A 23,787-nucleotide genomic window follows, 5' to 3' on the forward strand; every position below is an offset into this window, starting at 1 on the left:
CTGCCTGACCCGCTGAGTTACTCCAGCACTGAAACAAAAGACTGGAAACCAACTGAAAACCATCCAAAGGAGTTACTTTGCAGATAGAGAAATCAGGCCAGTAAAAATTCAGTAATTGTTTTTAAAACTAATATAAGGCAAAACCTTAAAATAAGATTTACTTTTATCATACATTCATGATGGCTGATCTATCTCTCCCTCTCAACCGCATTCTCCTGCCTTCTCCCCATAGCTCCTGGCACCCTTACCAATCAAGAATCTACTGATTTCCGCCTTAAAAATATCGATTGACTTGGCTTCACCAGTTGCCTGTGGCAATAAATTCCAGATTCACCACCCTCTGACTAAATAAATTCCTCCTCATCTCCTTTCTACATATGCTGCAACCTGTTCATTTGGAATCAATGGAGATGCAGTTATACATATCTGCACAACTGATCGATTCAAAGTAAAACCCCTCTCAAAGGGTTTCACGTGAAAAGCATGCTACCTTTCACAATAACTGTCTCCACTCAAGATCTCCAAGTCAACCGTAAAATATCTAATGTTAAATATCTCGAGTAAATTGAAACTGTACCTTAACGTGCGTACGAGACATTTGTCGTGCTTTTGTATCGTGGAGTGTAATCCTCCCTGCAGTGTATTATTTTTACAAATTTCAGTTTCGCAGTCAACTCACTTCCTAAGGACTGAATTATCAAATCCACATCTTTGAGTAAACTTTGCTGGCAAATAGATTGAGTCACTCGACCTTGATTTCCTATATCCTTCCAGAGACATACACAAAAGCTCCTTCACATTAACTGATTGTGAAATTTCTTGAAAGCTTCTGATAGTCAGAATTGTCAAGACTTTATAGACAATAGGTGCAGGAGTCGGCCATCCGGCCCTTCGAGCCAGCACCGCCATTCAATGTGATCATGACTGATCATCCACAACCAGTACCCCGTTCCTGCCTTCTCCCCACATCCCCTGACTCCGCTATCTTTAAGAGCCCTATCTAGCTCTCTCTGGAAAGTATCCAGAGAACCGGCCTCCACCGCCTTATAATTGGCCATAAATGGATGCAAGGTTTAACAAATTTGGCTCAATAAAGAGGATAAAATGACTTTAATAGGGTTTATCCAAACCTTCCAACATAGAAATACAAAAGCAAAAGGTTTTAAAAATATTTTTGTCTTATTCTATATGTGTAATCAGAGGTAAAAACTAAGTAATCGCACTAACATCTCACGCTTGTATTTGGGCGGCATGGTGGCGTAGCGGTAGAGCTGCCATATTGCGCCACACACCAGGGTTCATCTGTACGGAGTTTGTACGTTCTCCCCGTGGCTTGCATGGGTTTTCTCTGAGATCTTCGGTCTCCTCCCACACTCCAAAGACATACAGGTTTGTAGATTAATTGGCTTGATATAAATGCGCAATTGTCCCTGGTGTGTGCGTAGGGTAGTGTTAATGTGCAGGGGATCACTGGTCGGTGCGGACTCAGTTTCCGAGCTGTATCATTGACTTTGGGAGAACTGGGGATGGGGACTGGACATTGTGCCTTCCCCCACAGTGGTATCCATTGTGGGGGGATGATTTTTTGTGTGTAATGTGAATATGTTAGTTTGTGTCCAAGATGGCTGTCGGAAGGGAGAGTGGACGCTGGCGCGCTTTAGCTGCAGCTGCTCTCTCTTCACATTGTGTTTCTGATTTTTTGTCTTTGGAGCGAATTCTGTCTTTAATTTGTGTATTGGTGATGTCCTTATTATTTATTTTATTTTACTCCGACTATATGTTTTTTCTCTCTTGTTAATTTCTGTAAGGTGTCCTTGAGACTTTGAAAGGCGCCCGCAAATAAAATTTATTATTATTATTATTATTATCATTAAACTAAACTAAAGACCATCAGTCCTAAAACTCTGATTCAATTTATTTTATGGTTCAAACAAATGAACAAGTAACAAGCAAAAGCGAGAACGTGGAACAAAGAACTGGTGATGCTGGTTTATACCAAAGGTAGACACAAAGCGCTGGAGAGTCTACTCTGGAGAAAAAGGATGGATGGTGTTAGGGGCCGGGACCCTTCTTCAGACTGGAGAAGAGTCCCGACGCAAATCGTCATTTAGTGAGTGGGGGGGAGGGGAAATAGTTCTATCTTAGGTGGTGGTGGGGGAATAGTTTCCTATATATTTAATAGGAACCCGAGGGGTAACATTTTTATACAAAAGGCGATGAGTATATGGAACGAGTCACTGGGGAAGTAGCTCAGCCAGGTAAGATCCCAACGTTTAAGACACATTTAGACAGGTACATGGATAGAATAGGTTTAGAGGGTTATGGGCCAAATGCAGTCAGATGCTACTCGTGCAGATGGGGAGTGTTGATCAGTGTGGTCAAGTTGGGCTGAAGGGCCTGTTTCCACGGTGTATGACTTTATTATGACTAGAACTCCTTCTCCTTGGATAGAGATCACCCTCTTCAAATGTCCTTAGCCATACCACATTGCTTAATTTGACAACAGAAATGTTATCACAGAAACAGGGACATTCCACAGCACTCATGAGTGCACAGAGCAAACAGGAAAGGTCAAATACAAACGATTAATAAAACCTGCATGTATTTGTGCTTACAAAATCTTTGAAGGTCATCAATTGAACAACAATCTTTCTAGCTCAGACTTGTAACGAAGAACACTGTTCACAAAAGTCACCGTCATACAGTGTGGAAACATGCCCTCCCTTCGACCCAACATGCCACACTTGCCTGTTTTTAGCCGACATGCCTCTAAACCTGTCCTGTCCACATACCTGGCTAAATGTTTCTTAAACGTTGCAATAGTACATCCTCCGGCAGCTCATTCCATATACCCGCCACACCTTGTGTAAATAAGCTATCCCTCAGATTTCTATTAAATCTTACAGCCTTTACTTTAAACCTACGTCTTCTGGTTCTCGATTCCCTTACTCTGGGCAAGAGATACTGCATTTACCCGATCTATTCCTCTCATGATTTTGTACACCCGAATAAGATCAATATAGAAGATAACATGGACTTGCTTGGTGGCTTTTTGAAGGTGCCTCATACTTAATTACACTTTCGGAAAGATTTTTTATTGCCATTTACACTAATCACAGGGTGAACACTCTCCAGTCGCAATCCTAATCATGCCGTGTTGAGGCAAGGGAGTGATTCAGCTACACAGTACGTCCTTTTAGCTATTAACGTTTTCACAAAAGAGGCTTTATTCAACAACACAAAGAGAGGGTGGGAGTCTTAAATCGAAATTGGTCACTAAAATAATAATTACTGCTTAGAAACATAATTTATTGTAAACCATGAAAAGGGTAATCTATGGGCCGTGCTTTGAGCATTGTTCCACCAATAACCAAGTCCAAGTAAATCAGGAAGTCTCATACCCATATTACAAGTTAAACATTTAATGCAAAAATGTAATTTTTTGGTGGTATCTTTACTGTGCACCTCAAAAGGTAAACACTGGGAGCTCAGTGACCATAAACTGCAGACACATGGAATTGCAGATGCTGGAATTTTGAGCAAAAAAGAGTGCTGGAATAACTCAGCATGTCAGGCAACATCTCTGCACAACCTGGACAGGTGACGTTTCAGGTCGGGACTCTTCTTCAGACTGATACATTTTCATCTTTCTACATGCCTGAGATTATGTCTTAAGAAAAAAGTGCTTTCTCTTTGCTTTAGATGATTGGGGCTTATTACTAAGTAATGATATTACTAAGTACTACTTCTACAATTGATGAATTATTAATTTAGTCGAATAAGTTGAATTAATTTAGTTGATTGTCATCTGTACCGAGGTACAGTGAAATGCTTTATTGTTGCGTGCTATCCAGTCAGCGGAAAGACTATATATGATTACAATCAAGCTGCCCACAGTATAAAGATGCAGAATAAAGGGAGTCATGTTTAGTGCAAGATAAAGTCTGATTAAAGATAGTTCGAGGGTCTCCAATGTAGTAGATGGTAGGATAATGCATGCAGACACAATTGATGTATTCCGCAAGATGTTCTCTGTAAGACGCAAGTGCACATTTACAGCTGATTTGCACTGTCAGCCACAATGGCAGCTCCGTGGGGAAATTACAGCGAGTTGCAAAGTGCACGTCAGCAAGTTTCAAACTTGCATTCCTGCACGTAAAAATGCACCAAAGGTGAGACATTTGCCCATCTGTCCTATCATTTCCCCCTCCCCTCCTTCCCGGAGCTTCCCAACAAGTCCAACAGCATTCCACGACAAACTGAATCAAGGCTCAAACTCACAAACAGGCAACATTTCAAGTCTTGATGTTTAAGAAGGAACTGCAGATGCTGGAAAATCAAAGGTAGACAAAAATGCTGGAGAAACTCAGCGGGTGAGGCAGCATCTATGGAGCAAAGGAAACAGGCGACCTTTCGGGTCGAGACCCTTCCTCAGACTTGTTTTCAAGTCTTGAGATCAGCATTAGAAATTTAACAACAAGCTGGATTACAATTCTGGAGGAAATCTCTTGAGTTTGCATTCAGTGATGTTTCCATCCCAGCAGCTGCTTGGGAGAAATCCTAAGGATGGCACAGTGGCACAGCGGTAAATCTGTTGCCTTACAGACCAGAGTTCGATCCTGACTACGGGCGCTGTCTGTTCGGAGTTTACACGTTGTCCCTGTGACTGGGTGGGTTTTCTCCCACACTCCAAAAACGTACAGGCTTGGTGAAATTATAAATTGTCCCTTGTGTGTAGGATAGTGTTATTGTGCAGGGTGTTCGCTGGTTGGCCGAAGGGCCAGTCTCCCTGCTGTTTCTGTATTAGACTTTCGTCTAAAAGTCTAAATCGGCTAGGGTCACTAATATAAAGGTGCCTGCTGAAATATGGACTGATGGTTGTATTCACGTCGCATGTTCAACTCCATTAAAATCAATGGAACAGACTGCACAGAGAGAAGCAACATTGTCAGTCAATAATCCCACATGCTTTGCACCGGTGAATAACAAGTAGCTTTTGCCTTTCTTCCCTCTCCACCCCCTCTCTATTTGCCAGTTAATAACCTTGGCGTTGATTTGACAACCATGTTTATTGTGCCTTTGAAAAGCGAGTCAACCAACAGCATGCAATGCAGTCCTATAGCTCTGGAAGGTTCAAGTAGCAATCATCAATCATACTTAGCATCAATACAGGATAGAAAACCATACAATATACTTTGTGCGAGACACCAGATTTTCTTACGGGGGTGGGGGGGGGGGAGGGTAGCTGCTGAGTTAAAAATTTACCACAGATATTTTAAACGGAGCATTGGACTAAAAAGACCAAGGGCTTGATGTATTCCTGGTGTATAAGAAGCATTTAGCCCAATATCCTTCTAAACCAGGGGTGGGGAACCTGCGGCCTCCTAGGCCATTAAGTGTGGCCTTTTGAATGAATCCAAATTTTGTAGGACAAATCCTTTTATTTTTATTAATATGTTTTTGTTCGTCTTTTATTATTTTTATTTTAATCTTAAAATGAACGTATTTAAAACACCAAAGAGTAAAAGAAGATTCAACGAAATAATCCTCCATCTAATTGAAGTTTCTTGGAATGCGGCCTCATTAGATTACAGCTAACTTAATACGGCCTTCCAACATGAAAAGGTTCCCCACCCCTGTTCTAAACCTTCAGAATGGAGAATTATCCAGACGCCAAACATCACCAAGTTCTCCGGTGATGCTGTCTGACCTGCTAAGTGACTCCAGCATTTTCTGTCTTTCCAATGATCGCACCATTACAGCGTTTCATTTTGTAAACCAGCATCTGCAGTTCCTTACTTCTTGTATTAAAAGTCTACTGGTGACGATAATTAGATTTATGTGTGGGAACTCACTTTTAAGGCATTGTTCTGATATAATCAGCATTTCCTGTAATGAATCAATGCAGAACGCATGAAATAAGAGGAACAAACACACAGGTCATTTAACCACAAGGTGGTTGGACTCAGTGACACGAAAGGATTTGTGTATAGGAGCAGGGAGGTTCTACTGCAGTTGTACAGGGTCTTGGTGAGACCACACCTGGAGTATTGCGTACAGCTTTGGTCTCCTAATCTGAGGAAAGACATTCTTGCCATAGAGGGGGTACAGAGAAGGTTCACCAGACTGATTCCAGGGATGGCAGGACTTTCATATGAAGAAAGCCTGGATAGACTCAGCTTGTACTCGCTAGAATTCAGAAGATTGAGGGGGGATCTTATAGAAACTTACAAAATTCTTAAGGGGTTGGACAGGCTAGATGCAGGAAGATTATGCCCGATGTTGGGGAAGTCCAGAACAAGGGGTCACAGTTTAAGGATAAAGAGGAAGTCTTTTAGGACCGTGATGAGAAAATCATTTTTTACACAGAGAGTGGTGAATCTGTGGAATTCTCTGCCACAGGAGGTAGTTGAGGCCAGTTCATTGGCTATATTTAAGAGGGAGTTAGATGTGGCCCTTGTGGCTAAAGGGATCAGGGGGTATGGAGAGAAGGCAGGTACAGGATACCGAGTTGGATGATCAGCCATGATCATATTGAATAGAGGTGCAGGCTCGAAGGGCCGAATGGACTCCTCCTGCATCTATTTTCTATGTTTCTGTCTCTTCCTCACGTGGGAGAAATCCTTTTGCTGTTCACTCAGTTTAAGTGCATTGTCTAAATTGTAGCCACTAAAGTTCAAAGCTCAAAATAAAACCTGAAAAGCAGGTTAGGCATTACTGCCTGGGGATCCAATGACGTGGGGTGGAGGAGGATAAATGTTTGTCTGCACCTGCACGCAGGCATGACGTATGATCTTATAATTAGGAATAATATTCAATAGTCCAGAAAGTCTGCTAGTCAGCACCGGAGACACAAGGGTATCAGAGTTTTACTGTAAGTAGGGACCCTGCCTCGGCAAAGCCAGCAGCATAATCTAGGATACACAAAAATGCTGGAGAAACTCAGCGGGTGCAGCAGCATCTATGGAGCAAAGGGAATAGGCAACGTTTCGTGCACGAAACGTTGCCTATTCCCTTCGCTCCAAAGATGCTGCTGCACCCGCTGAGTTTCTCCAGCATTTTTGTGTACCTTCGATTTTCCAGCATCTGCAGTTCCTTCTTAAGCATAATCTAGGACCCTGGCCACTCCCTTGTCTCCCCTCTCCCATCAGGCTAAAGGTATAGGAGTGAAAAAGCACACCACCAGATTCAGGGACAGTTTCTTCCCGAATGATCCTACTACAACCAGAGAGCAACTATCTACCTCATTGGTGATCCTCTGACTATCCGTGAGAAACTCAGCGGGTGAGGCAGCATCTATGGAGAGAAGGAATAGGCGACATTTCGGGTCGAGACCCTTCTCGATCCAAAACGTCGCCTATTCCTTCTCTCCATAGGTGCAGCCTCACCCGCTGAATTTCTCCAGCATTTTTATCTACCGTCGATTTTTAATAATAATAATAATAATATATTTTATTGTCATTGCGCAACGAGATTTGGTATGCAGCTTCCATCCGATGTCATAACTTAAATAACTAATAAAATTTAGATTTAGATACCCCGAGAACATAGTTTGTAAAAAGAACATTACAACAGTAATAGTCAAAACAGTTCAAACAGACTAAAGTGCAGATGTGTCTGTGCAACGTGACCTTCCGAGGGAGACAGTCCATGGGGGGTGGGGGGGCACTCAGCAGGGCCGGCATCTGCAGTTCTTTCTTAAACACTCGGACTATCCTTGATCAGACTTTGCTGGCGTTACCATGCACTAAACGTTATTCCCTTATGTATCTATAAACTGTAAATGGATCGATTGTAATCATGTATTGTCTTTCCACGGACTAGATAGCACGCAACTAAAGCACTTCACTGTCCCTCGGTACACGTGACAATAGACTAAACCTAAACATACACAAAAGGAAGCGTGAAAAGATAAGCTTCCAAACTGCATTAAACCCCTACCAACAGATACTGTCTGACCTTTCTAAGTCACGGTGCAACAACAGTGAATAAGTATGTGCAAATGAGTATGTTTAGCGAGCATGATTTTAAACAAATTGCCCAGAGATGCAACTTTTTCACATAGAGGGTGGGGAGTATATGAAATGAGCTGCCGGAGGACGTAGCTGAGGCAGGGACTACAGTGTCAAGATTCAAGAGAGTTTATTGTCATGTGTCCCAGATAGGACAATGAAAGGTTATGGGAACAAGGCAGGGGATGGTGGTGAAAAGGAAAAGTAGATTAGTTGTGATTGAATGGCGGAGCGGACTTGATCAGCAGAATAGCCTAATTCTGTTCATAAAATCCCTGAACTTTTCACAACATTTACAAGGCATTCAGTTCAAGTTCAAGTGAGTTTATTGTCATGTGTCCCTGTATAGGACAATGAAATTCTTGCTTTGCTTAAGCACACAGAAAATAGTAGGCATTTACTACGAAACAGATAAATGTGTCCATATACCATGATATAAATATATACACACATGAATAAATAAACTGGTAAAGTGCAAATAACAGAAAGTGGTTATTAATAATCAGAGTTTTGTCCAAGCCAGGTTTAATAGCCTGATGGCTGTGGGGAAGTAGCTATTCCTGAACCTGGTTGTTGCAGTCTTCAGGCTCCTGTACCTTCTACCTGAAGGTAGCAGGGAGATGAGTGTGTGGCCAGGATGGTGTGGGTCTTTGATGATACTGCCAGCCTTTTTGAGGCAGTATCATCAAGAGTATCATCGAGTCAGACAGGTTAGGATAGGTTTAAAGAGATATGGGTTAAGAGCAGGTGGGTGGGACTAGCATAGATGGGGCATCTTGGTCTGCATGGGCACGTCGGGCCAAAGGGCCCGTTTCCGCACTGTGTAACTCTATGAATCTGCAGCACATCACGATGTTGTAAGGAAGTGATGCATATCCTTCAACCTTGCATCCGGCAAAGACAAGAAATTACGCTGCAATTTGAAAAATCTTTTAACCTTTCAAGATGAACGGCTGCTGCAATTGCCAAGAAATTGTAAGGAGTGAAATACTATTTATAGAATGGACAGTGAAAGTGCTTTTAGAAGTTCCTCTCACAAACAAAGTGTGAAGCCTTAACTAACCTGACTGGTGAATGCAAGGATGACACTTAACAAGCGATCAGAATCATTTAATGTAACGATTCTGCAGAACTGAATGTCTTAGAAAAAAAAGTACTGAGAATTCTAAAGAAAACATCTTTCCAAGATTGAAACTCTGCATTTACCAGAGAATGGTACATAAATGGAATCCATTAGTCAGGGCCAATTCTCGGCAACAGTTCATGAGCAAAGCCCATTCTCTAGCTTTGTGGAGGTGTCCATGAGGAATAGAAAAAGTTGAATTACAGTCATTTACCCAGAGTATCAAAAACCAGAGCTCATAGGTTTAAGGTGAGGTGAGGTGAGGGGGGGGGGGGGGACAATTGAATAAGAACTCGAGGGGCAACTTTTTTCCCCTTTTTTTTTTATAAACACAAAGGGTGGTAGGTTTATGGAATAAGGTGCCGGAGGAGGTAGGTATAATCACAGCATTTAAAACAACATTTGGACAGGTACATAGATAGGATAGGTTTAGAACACTATGGGCCAAAAGCTGGGTGGTGGGACGAGTGTAGTTGGGGCATGTTGGTCGGCGAGGGCAAGTTGGGACAAAGGGCCTATTTCAAAGTTGTATGACTCAAAGATCACTAAACCATTCCAATCACGACTATTCAGTAAAGAACAAGCACTGAAATTAATTTTGGCTGAATGTAATAATTTCAAACATTCTCTTTGTTAATTACAGAGCGGGCAACAATGAATTACTAATTGACCTTCATGCTGCTGTTTGGATTCTCAAAACAATGCAAGAATTTGATTGATTCTGGTTCAATGGAGCAGGACAACACAACACCAGAACTCATTTCAGAATGAAGGCACACAGGTTTCGTTCTCCCCACAACGCTGAAATTTGCTTGCCGCGTCAAAAGTCTACTCGTAGCAACACGAGCAAAAATGAAATGATTCATCAACATCTCTATTGAGCCAACCGCTCAGAAGTGGTCTTGAGTTTAATTGTTTATCCTGTGCCCAGATTAGGTGGTTCTGCAAACTACGGGCACCACTGATGATGGTGGTAATCTTATTAATGACTACCAACTAGTGACGTACAGGCAAACTCGGAAGCCCCTAGACAGGATCAGATATAATCCCGCTGCATCCTGTTTCTCGGCATAAGTAATCAGTGGTCATAATTTCTCATATATTGGGAGACAAAGGCAAGGAGAATCTTTGTAAAGCTCCACTCTGGTTAAAAAATGGTCCACGTTTGGCCCATAACTCTCTGAACCTTTCCGACCTATGTACCTCTGCAAATGTCTTTCAAATGTTATTTTAGTACAAAGGACAAAGGACATTTATTGTCACATACACCAATTGGTGCAGTGAAATTTGAGTTACCATGCACCACACAAATAAGATAAACACAACACTTTAGAATTTAACATTTAGAACTTTAGAAAAAAAAACATCCCCCCACAGCAAAAATCAACTGTGAGGGAAGGCACCAAAGTTCAGTCCTCTTCCTCTGTTCATCCGAGGTCAGGGCCTATTGAGGCCTCCGCAGTCGCCGCAACGGCGGCCCGATGTTTGTTTCAGGCCCTCGAACGGAAGAGCACTCTCAGTGGACCTGAGCCTCCGAATCGGCTGCTTCTTTCCCGCTGCCCGTGGCTGGAAGCACCGCAGAACACAGCTCCACGGTTTTCAAAGTCGGTAGTCCCAGCACTCCGGAGCTCCAACATTGCGATTCCCAGTAAGGCATCGCTCGCTCCGCGATGGAATCCAGTGCTGCGCCGCTGCTGAAGCTGAAGCTCTGGCCGGTCTCCGGCAGGAAAGGCCGCGCCAATCCAGATGGTAGGCCGTGAGGAGGGGGCGAAGATGCGGCTCAGAGAATAGTCGCATCCTCGACCAGGAAGTGACTAAGAAAAAGTTTCCCCCTCCCCCCCCCATAAAAAAATATTAAAAGTCCTCAAAAGTAGTACCTGCCTCAACTCCCTTCCATGGCACCTAGTTCTATATACCCACTACTCCAAATGAAAAGGTTGTCCCCCAGGTTTGTATTGAAACCTGTCTCTCACATCTACAACCTCTGGTTTTTGATTCTCCTGCTCTGTGCATTCACACGATCTAGTCCCCTCATGATTTTACACACCTCTGTAAGGTCACACCTCGCCCTCCTATACTCCAAGGAATTAAGTCCTAGCCTGCCCAACCTCTTCCTACAGCTCAGCTAAAGTCTTGGCAAACATCCTCATCTTGGCAAACATCCTTCTCTGCACTCTTGCCAGTTTAATGGCATCCTCCCTATATGAGAGTGACTAAAGCAGAATACTCCAAATGTTGCCTCACCAAATGTGGCCACTTATATTGAAGTAAAAACTTAATGGGCACTTGGAAAAAAAAATCAAATGAAGCCTAAATTCATCCAAGGTCAATATCTGAAAGGACAGCATGTAAAGGGATTCAAATATCTTTAGGTACACAAAAATGCTGGAGAAACTCAGCGGGTGCAGCAGCATCTATGGAGCGAAGGAAATAGGCAATGTTTTTCGTTCCGAAAAACGTTGCCTATTTCCTTCGCTCCATAGATGCTGCTGCACCCGCTGAGTTTCTCCAGCATTTTTGTGTACCTTCGATTTTCCAGCATCTGCAGTTCCTTTTCAAACATGTTTAGTCCAGTACTACTGGCTCTGGGCTCCCCCAACATCGGGAACATCTTTCCGGCATCTAGCGTGTCCAATCCCTTAATAATTTTATATGTTTCTATAAGATCCCCTCAACATGTCAGCAATTCAAAGTTATATTAATTGCAAAAAATATTTCCATTCGACACTTCTAACAGAAAAATGTATCCACAACAATGTGACCATAGAGGAAATATAGAGAAGGAAAGGGAAAAGGTAGAAACAAAGCTAACCAACATTTACATTGGATTTTATCCACAGTTACTCCAACTATGTACAAATCTGCGACTAACAGGTTTAGATTGGAATGTCAATGTTAATGCTATTTATTTTTCAAACCTTGGACTAAACATCATTTGAAAATTGCTTATCAAAAGGGTGTAGCCTGATACAGCGATAACATTTCACACATAAACAATATGACTGTCAATTATTTAAAGTCCTTCATTGACCTTGGTGGCTAGTTGGTATTATTGCAGCTACACCATTAACAGGGGAATAATCACTCTCCTACATTAACTTCAAGCTAGATCATATAAAAAGAAAAAACAAGTGCAAATCCTGTTCAAAATAATGAAAAAGGTAAATAAAAAGGTAAGAAAACTGAAAATAATTGAAGCAGCTGTACTGTACATTTTTACATCATGCGAAACAGTTTCATAACAAATGCTGCTTCCTCTAAGTTAAGAATAGTGTAAGTTTCGAGATATGGCATGGAAACAGGCCCATAGTCCAGGCTGACCAGTGATCACCCTTACACTAGTTCTATCCTACACACCCCGGACAATTTTTTATTTTTTTTATTTTTTAATATTTTTATTAGAAGCAATGTACGTACATCTTATTCATAATATGCAACATACTACATTTCTTGTACAACTTCTTTCTGTCCCACACCCGAGAAGACAATTAACCTTCAAACCAGCATGTCTTTGGAATGTGGGAGGAAACCGAGCACCCGGCGAAAACCCTGCGGTCACAGGGAGAATGTACAAGCTCCATACAGACTGCACCCTAGGTCAGGATCGAACTCGTGTCTCTGGCGCTGTAAGCCAGCCGCTCTACTGCTGCACCACTGTGCCTCCCTCAAGTTATTGTAATATCTAATTCTATTACAAGGGTCTCGACATTTTGGGTCGAGACCCTTCTTGCATCGTCTTCTTGACTAGAACCAGAGTAAATATTCACAGTTTGCGTTCAACCATTTTTTTTGCCACGAGGTTTCGAAGGACATTCCCTACAATGTGAGATTTTTTTCAATATCGGTGACGTGTTTTCAATTTCTGTAGTTAGATGTCAAATGGACACCATTTCACATTGTCAGCCTTCTTAGTTCAGCTCTACATCTAGAAAACAGAAGGCACTTTAAAATCCCATTTCTGTTTAGAAACATAGAAATTAGGTGCAGGAGTAGGCCATTCGGCCCTTCGAGCCTGCACCGCCATTCAATATGATCATGGCTGATCATCCAACTCAGTATCCCGTAACTGCCTTCTCTCCATACCCTCTGATCCCCTTAGCCACAAGGGCCACATCTAACTCCCTCTTAAATATAGCCAATGAACTGGCCTCGACTACCCTCTGTGGCAGAGAGTTCCAGAGATTCACCACTCTCTGTGTGAAAAAAGTTCTTCTCATCTCGGTTTTAAAGGATTTCCCCCTTATCCTTAAGCTGTGACCCCTTGTCCTGGACTTCCCCAACAACGGGAGCAATCTTCCTGCATCTAGCCTGTCCAACCCCTTAAGAATTTTATAAGTTTCTATAAGATCCCCTCTCAATCTCCTATATTCTAGAGAGTATAAACCAAGTCTATCCAGTCTTTCTTCATAAGACAGTCCTGACATCCCAGGAATCAGTCTGGTGAACCTTCTCTGCACTCCCTCTATGGCAATAATGTCCTTCCTCAGATTTGGAGACCAAAACTGTACGCAATACTCCAGGTGTGGTCTCACCAAGACCCTGTACAACTGCAGTAGAACCTCCCTGCTCCTATACTTTTGCTATGAAAGCTAACATACCATTCGCTTTCTTCACTGCCTGCTGCACCTGCATGCCTACTTTCAATGACTGGTGTACCATGACACCCAGGTCTCGCTGCATCTCCCCTTTTCCTAGTCGGCCACCATTTAGATAATAGTCTGCTTTCCTGTTTATGCCACCAAAATGGATAACCTCACATTTATCCACATTATACTGCATCTGCCAAACATTTGCCCACTCACCCAGCCTATCCAAGTCACCTTGCAGTCTCCTAGCATCCTCCTCACAGCTAACACTTCCCCCCAGCTTAGTGTCATCCGCAAACTTGGAGATATTGCCTTCAATTCCCTCATCCAGATCATTAATATATATTGTAAATAGCTGGGGTCCCAGCACTGAGCCTTGCGGTACCCCACTAGTCACTGCCTGCCATTGTGAAAAGGACCCGTTTACTCCTACTATTTGCTTCCTGTTTGCCAGCAAGTTCTCTATCCACATCAATACTGAACCCTCAATGCCGTGTGCTTTAAGTGTGCTTTATTGAGGAGTTATTGTCCTTCGAAACCTCGTGGCAAAAAAAATGGTTGAACGCAAACTGTGAATATTTACTCTGGTTCTAGTCAAGAAGACGATGCAAGAAGGGTCTCGACCCAAAATGTCACCATTCTTTCTCTCCAGAGACGCTGCCTGTCCCGCTGAGTTACTTCAGCATTTTGTGTCGAAGACGATGCAAGCATTGGGTGCGCTGTCAGGCATATATATCGATTGCCTGAAGCAACATGCCTTACCTTAATGAAGTCATTCTTTAGAACAATAAACAATTGGATTTGGGTTTGTACGAAACAAAGGAAAGTACTAACATGGACACAAAGTGCTGAAGTATCTCAGAGGGTTAGGTAGCGCCGCTGGAGAAGATAGGTGACGCTTCGGGTCGAGACTCTTCTTCAGACGGATTGTAGGGGGAGAGAAGAAAACTGGAAAAGGGGAGAGGCAGGACAAAGCGTGGCAGGTAATAGTGGTCAATGGCACAGAGGGGAAGCAGTGAGAGGGTCTCACAGAACTCCCATCGGAGAGAGGAGAACTTCTACAAAGCAGATATACCTTGAGGAGATTTCGCAGTGGAGGAGTGGAGCTCCAAAGGAAAATACTGGATCCATAATTTTTAGAGAATCAGCGCGGAAACAGGTCCTTCGGCCCACCAAATCCGCACCGACCAGTGATCCCTGCAAATTAACACTACACTACACACACACACACTAGGGACAATTTACATTTATAGCAAACCAATTAACCTGCATCTTTGGAGTTTGGGAGGAAACAGATCTTGGAGAAAACCCATGCGGAGAACGTACAAACTCTGTACAGACTGCACCCGCAGTCTGGACAAATCCAGGTCTCTGTAAGGCAGCAACTCTACCGCTGCGCCACCATGCCGCCCATCTTCTCCCCATTTGGTAACTGTGTCGCTGCAATTGTGCATCACACAGCAATTAAAACGCAAGTGTATAAATTCACATGCTCAGGCAGGGCTCATTCAACTTCAAACACCACTAACCGTTTCTAAATATATTTCACTGTAATTGTCAGCAAGCTGTGCCAAATTTTGATAATAGCCAGACTCAGTGAATATTCCATCCCATGATCAGGTCACAGCGACACTAAACAACTCCTGCATACTGCACTCTTTCAAGGCTGCCACAACTCCATTTCAATTATTTTCCCTTTCAAACCACACAGAGAAAGAATCATTCTTGGCCAGAACATTCAGCAACACCAGGCACATTTGTAGAACATTCCCCCTGATCATAACAACGTTCTTTCTTATATTCATGAAAAATTGAACAGATAAATCCACACAAATGCTGAGAATATTCCTGTGCCTTGCAATCAAATGAATTCTCCCCACATTAATAACACAAACACTGCAGTGAATGTGGTGTGGAGGGACTTAAAAAAAAAATCCCCATTGCCTTTAGAACAAGTCTGCACTGCAGTATTCTGCACTAATACACTGCTCTACACCTTTTTCTAAATTCATTATATTGAACTGATTGATACAATCTAAACCTGGATAGAGGATGTTTCCACTAGTGGGAGAGTCTAGGACCAGAGGCCCGAGTCTCAGATTAAAACGATGTACCTTCATGAATGAATGGCGGAGTAGACTTGATGGGCCGAATGGCCCAATTCTGCCCCTGTAACTTATGAAACCTGCAATTAAAGAAGGGGAACTGTGCGAGCGGCACATTTTCTTCCAATGAGTGCAAACCTTTCGCTATTTTCAATAATTTCAGGGAAATTATCTTTTGCAAGCGAGCCCTGCATTTGGCACCTTAATAAATAAAATGATCCTAAAGCTGTACGCAAAAATAGAATCACACTGCCGCATTACACTGTATCAGCATAGTTTGATGCCAACGCTGCAGTTACACCACAAACATATGTTGAATCCAGACTCAGAGCCCAACGGAATACCAGTGAAATAAAGATTTGCTGCAGAATTCCTGCATCAACTCCATCGCACAACCAACGCAAAAACTCATCACCACATACAGAAGGTCTTCATTGTTATAAACTCTGCTTCCTTTTGAATCAACAGAACCTTTTGCGATGTGAAGGGAAGATCCCAACACAAGTCCTCACTCTCCAAAACATATCACCCAAAATAATTCAAATTCCTCAGCTTTTTATTGAGCGAAGACACAATATTGTGTCATAGTCATACAGCCTAGAAACAGGCCCTTTGGCCCAACTTGCCCACGCCAATCAACATGTCCCATCTACACTAGTCCCACCTGCCTGCGTTTGGCCCATTTCTCTCTAAACCTGTCCTATCCATGTACCTGTCTAAATATTTCTTGTTCACACCACTTCTGTTACCCCTCTTTCACATTCCCTACACACTCAGGGCAAGTTACAGAAACCAATTAACCTGCAAACACGCACATCTTTGGGATGTGGGAGGAAGCCGGAGCACTCGGAGGGAACCAAAGCGGTCACAGGGAGAACGTGCAAACTCCACACTGATAGCACCCAAGGTCAAGAGCAAACTGCTGTGAGGCAGTAGCTCTACCAGCTCTGCCAATATGCTGCCACCAATATGAATCATTAGGAGGCACATGAATTCATAATGATATATAATGAATTTCAAATGGGGACACAAATTACTGCTGCACATCCTTATCAAATTGATCTTCCACATCCCAATTGCCTCAGTAGTTTCACGGGGTGAACCGGGGTAATGCCACCAGTGCCCTAAAGGCTGACTGCAGGAGGCACCCTCGGGACACAAAGATGGCTGGGCGAAGAGAGGGTCGTCAGTTCACGGGAACAACTCCAGTACACTGCGCAAGCGGGCCAACCGGTCTTTGGACTTTGAATATTGGCGCCAAAACATGGCGGCGCCCGCATGTGTAACATACGCAAAACGAATGTCACTGTGCAGTTGCATATTTGACAAATAAAGCACTAATTAATTACACTTTTAATTCAATCCTCCAATCAACCCATAGCAGAGACTGTTGAAGGGACCCTTTCTTTAAAACAAAATTGACGGTATTTAATTTTCAAGTAATATGCAGATACTGGGTTGCCCAGTGCTCTCATTCAAAAGGGACACAACTAAATATCAAAATTATGGAATACAAAGAAAACATCAAATAGGTTCTATTTTTAATCCACGTCCAACATGCACTTCAGTTCTAGATGTGATGACACTTGTCATAATGTTTCGGAAGGAAATGCAGACGCTGGTTTACACTGAAGATAGACACAAAATGCTGGAGTAACTCAGCGGGACAGGCAGCGTCTCTGGAGAGAAGGAATGGGTGACGTTTTGGGTCTGAAGATGAGTCTCAACCTGAAACGTCACCCATTCCTACTATCCAGAGACACTGCCTGTCCCGCTGAGTTACTCCAGCATTTTGTGTCTATTGTCGTAATGTCGATAGTCACAGCATGTTTTGTTTTTTTTGTCAGCTCCTCTGTGGTCATTGAGAAGGTCATGGGACACGCAGCTTCCCCGAACAAACACCTCCACCATGTCCGAGAGCTGAGACAAGAGCACGTTCTCCAACTAGCCTGCATGTTTAGCAACCCTCTTCCCACACCACAATCAGACGGAATATACAAGATTGCCAAGACCACGCAGTAAAGAATATCGCTCCAGTCAACTGTACTTTTGAACCAATAAAAGGTTTAACATTCACAATGTAATAATGACTGGGATTAATCTTCCAAAGCTCCATTTAATTGCCTTTGAGAAGCCAAGTTTATGAATTTTATCTTGTGACTTTTCACCTCTCCTTGATAACGCCCATTGTTATCGTAACACTGAACATTATATTCCACTCATGACCAGAAAGCTGAGATTTATATTGAACATCAACATACTTATTCATTTGCAATAGTGAATTCCAAACTCACTTAAAATGACATTTTATCTGAACCTCATAGTGTTCTTCCCTCTCTGAACGAGGGCTTCCCATCCCCATAGCAACCCCAATGGCTTTCAACAAGTAAAATAATTAAATTTGTGGCATCATTCTCAAAAGGGAGAGAATGAGCTTCCCAACTTAATCCTTTTAGAGTATGAATCCAGAGGGCATCGTAATTCTCAACTAACATGGACAAGATTACATCTTGTAGGACGGCATGTTGGCCCAGCGGCAGAGTTGCTGCCTTGTGGGCCTGTCCCACTTGGCGATACTTTCGGCAACTGTCAAAGTCGTAACAGGTCGCCGAAAAACCAGCGACAACCTACATCATCCCGGTGCCAACCTACAACAGCACCTACGTCAGGAGAAGTCAAGCTACGCTCAATGGCGTCAAACCCACCGTGGCCGAAATTTTTTTCCACACGTTGAAAATTTAGCGGCGACCAGAAAGACAATACAACTTTTTGCGCGACTGAGGAGAATACTCCCGGCGACCACCGGCGAACATGTGGCAACAAACTAATCGCCTGTAGTTGCCTAAAAAAAAAAATCGCCTAAGTGGGACAGGCCCATTGCAGAGGCAAAAACACTGGGTTCAATCCTGACTACGGATGCTTGTCTGTGCGGAGTGTGTACGTTCTACCTGTGACCTGCGTGGGTCCCAGGTGCTCCGGTTTCGTCCCACTCTCTAAAGACGCACAGGTTTGCAGATTAAATGGATTGATAAAATTGTCCCTGGTGTGTGTAGGGCAGTGTTAATGTCATTGGCCGTCCCGGAGGTTTCAGCGCTGTATCTCTATACTAAACCTTCTACGCTTATCACCCCACTAGAGGTCAATGAACCTACAAACCTGCATGTCATTGGGACGAGAGAGGAAACCGGAGCACCCGGAAGAAACCCACGCGGTCACAAGGAGAATTTGCAAACTCCACATAGACAGCACCCGAGGTCGGGATCGAACCCAGGTCCCTGGCGCTGTGTGGTAGCAGCTCCGTCAGCTGTGAAACTGTGCGGTCCTAATAATCTTACTACTTTTGATTGTGATTATATGTTAACCTATCTGTCATGGTAATTGTTAATGGAGAACTCTTGCACTTTAACACATTAATGTAATTACCTTTTTGATATAATTAATGAAATCTTCAATCAAAATTTTATCTGCAGACACCACATGCTTTTAGAGTGCTGCAAGTTCAACAACTTATGCTGGTTCACTCTTATTAGCCCCCAACAGTAGATCAAAGCCTAGCCTTGGTGCAATAAAAAATCAATGCACACGGCATTCTGACTAACCGCAGAGGTAGAGTTGCTGCCTTACAGTGCCAGAAACCCGGGTTCGATCCTGACTACGGGTGCTGTTTGCACGGATGTTGTTTGTTCTCCCGTGGCCACATGTGTTTTCCCCGGCTGCTCCGGTTTTCTCGCGCCTACCAAAGACGTGCGGTTGTAGGATAATTGGTGTGTAAATTTCCCCTAGTGTTTAGGATAGAACCAGTGCACGAGGATTGTTGGTCGGCGTGGACTTGGCGGGCTGAAGGGCCTGCTTTCACACTGTATCTCTAAACCAAATTAAACTGGACAAGGATAGAGGAAATGAAGATAAGGTCCCAATCCAAATGGTTAATAAATATGGTTAGTGCCAGGAAAAATAATGCAACTGTTATAGTTCATTCTCCATAATGCCCCAGTTTACCTGAGATTCCAGAGAACATAGAGGGAGCACAGAGAAGGTTCACCAGACTAATTCCTAGGATGTCAGGACTTTCATATGAAGAAAGACTTGATAGACTCGGCTTGTACTCGCTAGAATTTCAAAGATTGAGGGGGGATCTTATAGAAACTTACAAAATTCTTAAGGGGTTGGACAGGCTAGATGCAGGAAGATTGTTCCCGATGTTGGGGAAGTCCAGGACAAGGGGTCACAGTTTAAGGATAAAGGGGAAATCCTTTAGGACCGAAATGAGAAAACCATTTTTCACAGAGAGTGGTGAATCCCTGGAATTCTCTGCCACAGAAGGTAGTTGAGGCCAGTACATTGACCATATTTAAGAGGGAGTTAGATGTGGCCCTTGTGACTAAAGGGATCAGGGGGCATGGAGAGAAGCCAGGTACAGGATACTGAGTTGGATGATCAGCCATGATCGTATTGAATGGCGGTGCAGGCACGAAGGGCCGAATGGCCTACTCCTGCACTATGTTTCTATGTTGTTGCTTTGGAAACTCTGATGACAATGTCAAGAACATTTGCTATATGCACCAGAATAATAAAATTCTTACGTGCTGCAGTTTTAGAGGGCAACATTAGACGCAACAACCAATAATAAATATACAACAGATTATCAGTTATTGCAAGTAGACTAGACTGTGATAGCGCAAAATAGCAAAGTACACAGAACAACCTTAACAGCGGAAAGTCCTTGGTGTTCAGTGCTGAGGACGGGCTGTGCAGGGTGGTTCAAGAACTTGATTGCTGATGTGAGACAAATACCAAAATGTCACTATTTCCCAAACTTTTGCAAACCCTGCAATGCCCCTGGCTGTCCACAGTCCCCTACTCCAGTCCAGCACAGTACATTCCAACACAACCACTGAATTGTCCCACAGTAGCAGCTCACCCATCAGTTGACAATGTCCTCTGCATTGGAATGTCCTCCTGCCCCTCCCTCCTCCACTCCTGTTCTGGTCAATGCCTCAAAAAAATCCTAGTATGTTTTAATGCCAATTATGCTTTTGACCATACTATTCGGAAATGCATCGGAGGGCTTTCTTGGATCAATATATAGAATGCAAGTTATTTTTTTAAATAATCATAGTGAATTGTTATAACAAAAAGAGTTAAGGGCCTGTCCCACTTACGCGATTTCGTGAGTAGTCGGTGACCTGCTGCGACCATGACGGGTGCCGACAAGTCGCCGAAAAAAATCGCGTAAGTGGGACAGGACTTTTACTTAGGTAGTTTTTAAATTTAAAAGGAGCACAAACTTTATTTGTGCTAAAACAAACTTATAAAGGTCTTTTCCAAATAGGTCTTTTATAATTCCAATTTATGTAATAACCAATCAAAAACACTATAATCTCAACTTCCTTTTTGGACAACACCAATCGGCAACAATGGACATTGTTGCACACCTGCATAGGTTACTGGAGCAGAATTAGGCCATTCGGCCCATCAAGTCTATTCAATCTTGGCTGACCCATCGTTCCCTCTCAACCTCATTCTCCTTCCCTTCTCCCCATCTCCTGACATCCTTACTAATGAAGAATCCGTCAATCTTCGCCTTAAAAATACCAATGACTTGGCCTCCACAGCCATCTGTGGCAATAAATTCCACAGATTCACTACACTCTTGGACTAAATAAATTCCTCCTCTTCGCCTTCCTAAAGGTCCTTTTATTCTGAGGCTGCGCCCTCTGGTCCTGGACTGCTCTCCACATCCACTCTAACCCTGTCTTTCAGAACTCGGTAAGTTTCAACGAGGCCCCCCATCCCCCTCATCCTTCTAAACTCCAGCGAGTACAGGCCCAGTGTTGTCAAACACTCAGCATCCAGTAACCCACTCATCCTCGGGGTCATTTTCGTAAACCACCTCTGGACACTCCAGCTAGGCAGAAGAACCCTTTTCGATACTGTATGAACCTATAACTACACTTTCAAGCTGTTATAAGACAAAATAAATATTCTAAATTTTCAGATTAATTGAATTATTTTTGATCAACATTCAGTCTTTTTCCATAACGGAACAGGATACCTTCAGCAGCAATAATGAGTAAGAAATATGACAAGAAATAGGAAAGGTTGGGAGGATGGTGGTGGGAGGGGAAAAGAGAGGGGAGGAGGGGAAGAGCGATAGGTGGAGGAGTGTGGTGGTGGGAGAGAGCAGGTGGGGGGGGGGGGGGGGAGGTGTGTGGGGGGGGGGGGGAGAAGAGGGTGGAGGGAAGAAGAGGGAGGGGGGGGAAGAAGAGGGGGAGGGGAAAAGAAGAGGGAGGGGGGAAGAAGAGGGAGGGGGGAAGAAGAGTGAGGGGGGAAGAAGAGGCGCGGGAGAAGTCGGATCAGGGGTGGAAGAGGGAGGAGGGGGGGAAGAAGAGGGAGGAGGGGGGGAAGAAGAGGGAGGAGGGGGGGAGAAGAGGCTGGGGGGGGGAATAAGAGGTGGGGGGGAAAGAAGAGGGTGGAGGGGGGAAGAAGAGGTGGAGGGGGGGGAAGAAGAGGGTGGAGGGGGGGTAGAAGAGGGAGGAGGGGGGGAAGAAGAGGGGGGAAGAGGGAGGAAGAAGAGGGAGGAGGGGGGAAGAAGAGGGTGGAGGGGGGGAAGAAGAGGGAGGAGGGGGGGAAGAAGAGGGGGGAAGAGGGAGGAAGAGGAGGGAGGAGGGGGAAGAAGAGGGAGAGAAGAGGGAGGAGGGGAGAAGAAGTGGCTGGGGGGAAGAAGAGGGAGGAGGGGGGGAAGAAGAGGGTGGGGGGGGGGGGGGAGAGAGAATGATTACTGCCCACAAAAGTGATGGGGTTTGGGGAAGCCAAGGGCAGAGTGGGGCCTACCACGCATGCGCGTGCCCCGCAGGGGGCCCTGGGAGCTGTAGTCCATATTGGGCACCACAAGGCGGCGACACGGGGCGGGGGAACTACAACTCCCACAGGGCTGCGGGGCAGGGCGTCCTTACCCCGGACCGCGGGCTGCCCGCCGCGACAATCCTCACCTTCTTCACAGGTTTGTGCGCGGCGATGGCGCCGCTGTCGTTGTTGAAGACGGCCAGGTTGGGCTCCTTCTGCGCCTCGGGGCTGAGGGAGAACTTGTCCACCTCCGCCTTGATCTTCTCGCCGCCCTGCGCCCGCTCGGCGTTGGCGTTCTCCTTCACCTCCTTGGCCTTCAGCGCCTCCTTCACCCCTCGCGCCTCCACCGGCACGGACAGACCTTTCTTCAGCAGCTCCGCCATGGCTCCGGTTCGCTGTCTCTCAACGTCTCTCTGGCTGTGATGATAACGACCAGCGACGACCAACTCCACCGTCCGTCACCGAGCGCCGCCCCCTCTCCCTCCCACACGCCCGCGTCATGCGTGCCCTAACCTTGCGTCAACCTCGCTGCCAGCACTCTGCGTCTGACGTTACCACGCAAAGTCCCATCCTACCAGCACTCTGCGTCTGACGTTACCACGCAAAACCCTCCCTGCCAGCAGTTTGCGTCTGACGTTAACGCGCAAGCCCCTCCCTGCCAGCACTCGGTGTCGGACGTCAGACCCCTTTCCCTCCCAGCATTCTGCATCTGACGTCAACGCGCAGGCACCACCCTGCCAGCACTCTGCGTCTGACGTCAGCGTTCCTCCCTGCCAGCACTTTGCGTCTGACGTCGACAAGAGGGCTCCTCCCATGAAATAAAGTTAGCCTCAGCTTTGTAACGATCAAAGAGGAAAATACTTTTGCAATAGGGGAAATAAGAAATACTCGCTGTTGGAGTGTAAACGCTGAAGACATGATTTTGTTTAGAACTATTTTTTTGTGCAAAACATTTTTGATGTATTCATGTTTTAGATGTACTCATTTAGAACTATCCATCAGGAATACATATAACTTTCTTCAGCAGCTCCGCCATGGCTCCGGTTCGCTGTCTCTCAACGTCTCTCTGGCTGTGATGATAACGACCAGCGACGACCAACTCCACCGTCCGTCAC

The 23,787-nt window shown here is 44.4% G+C and overlaps 1 protein-coding gene across 3 annotated transcripts in view; it reads right to left on the reverse strand.

Annotated features, from left to right (window-relative positions):
- LOC116987017 (S-adenosylhomocysteine hydrolase-like protein 1) overlaps positions 1-23,787 on the reverse strand; it is a 62,854-nt gene extending 39,067 nt beyond the window's left edge. The window contains exons 1-2 of one of the 3 annotated variants that reach the window (XM_033042902.1): positions 23,687-23,787; positions 22,819-23,033 (exon numbers count right to left, since the gene is read on the reverse strand). In XM_033042902.1, coding sequence (XP_032898793.1) covers positions 22,819-23,033; positions 23,687-23,708 — 237 coding nt within the window. In that variant the 5' untranslated portion in view covers positions 23,709-23,787. Of the gene's footprint in view, positions 1-13,581; positions 13,587-18,827; positions 18,833-22,818; positions 23,181-23,686 lie in introns of those variants that run through there. The other 2 variants (XM_033042903.1, XM_033042901.1) reach the window with 2 other exon arrangements.

Source organism: Amblyraja radiata, chromosome 24 (genome assembly GCF_010909765.2).
Source record: "Amblyraja radiata isolate CabotCenter1 chromosome 24, sAmbRad1.1.pri, whole genome shotgun sequence".
Taxonomy (NCBI): domain Eukaryota; kingdom Metazoa; phylum Chordata; class Chondrichthyes; order Rajiformes; family Rajidae; genus Amblyraja; species Amblyraja radiata.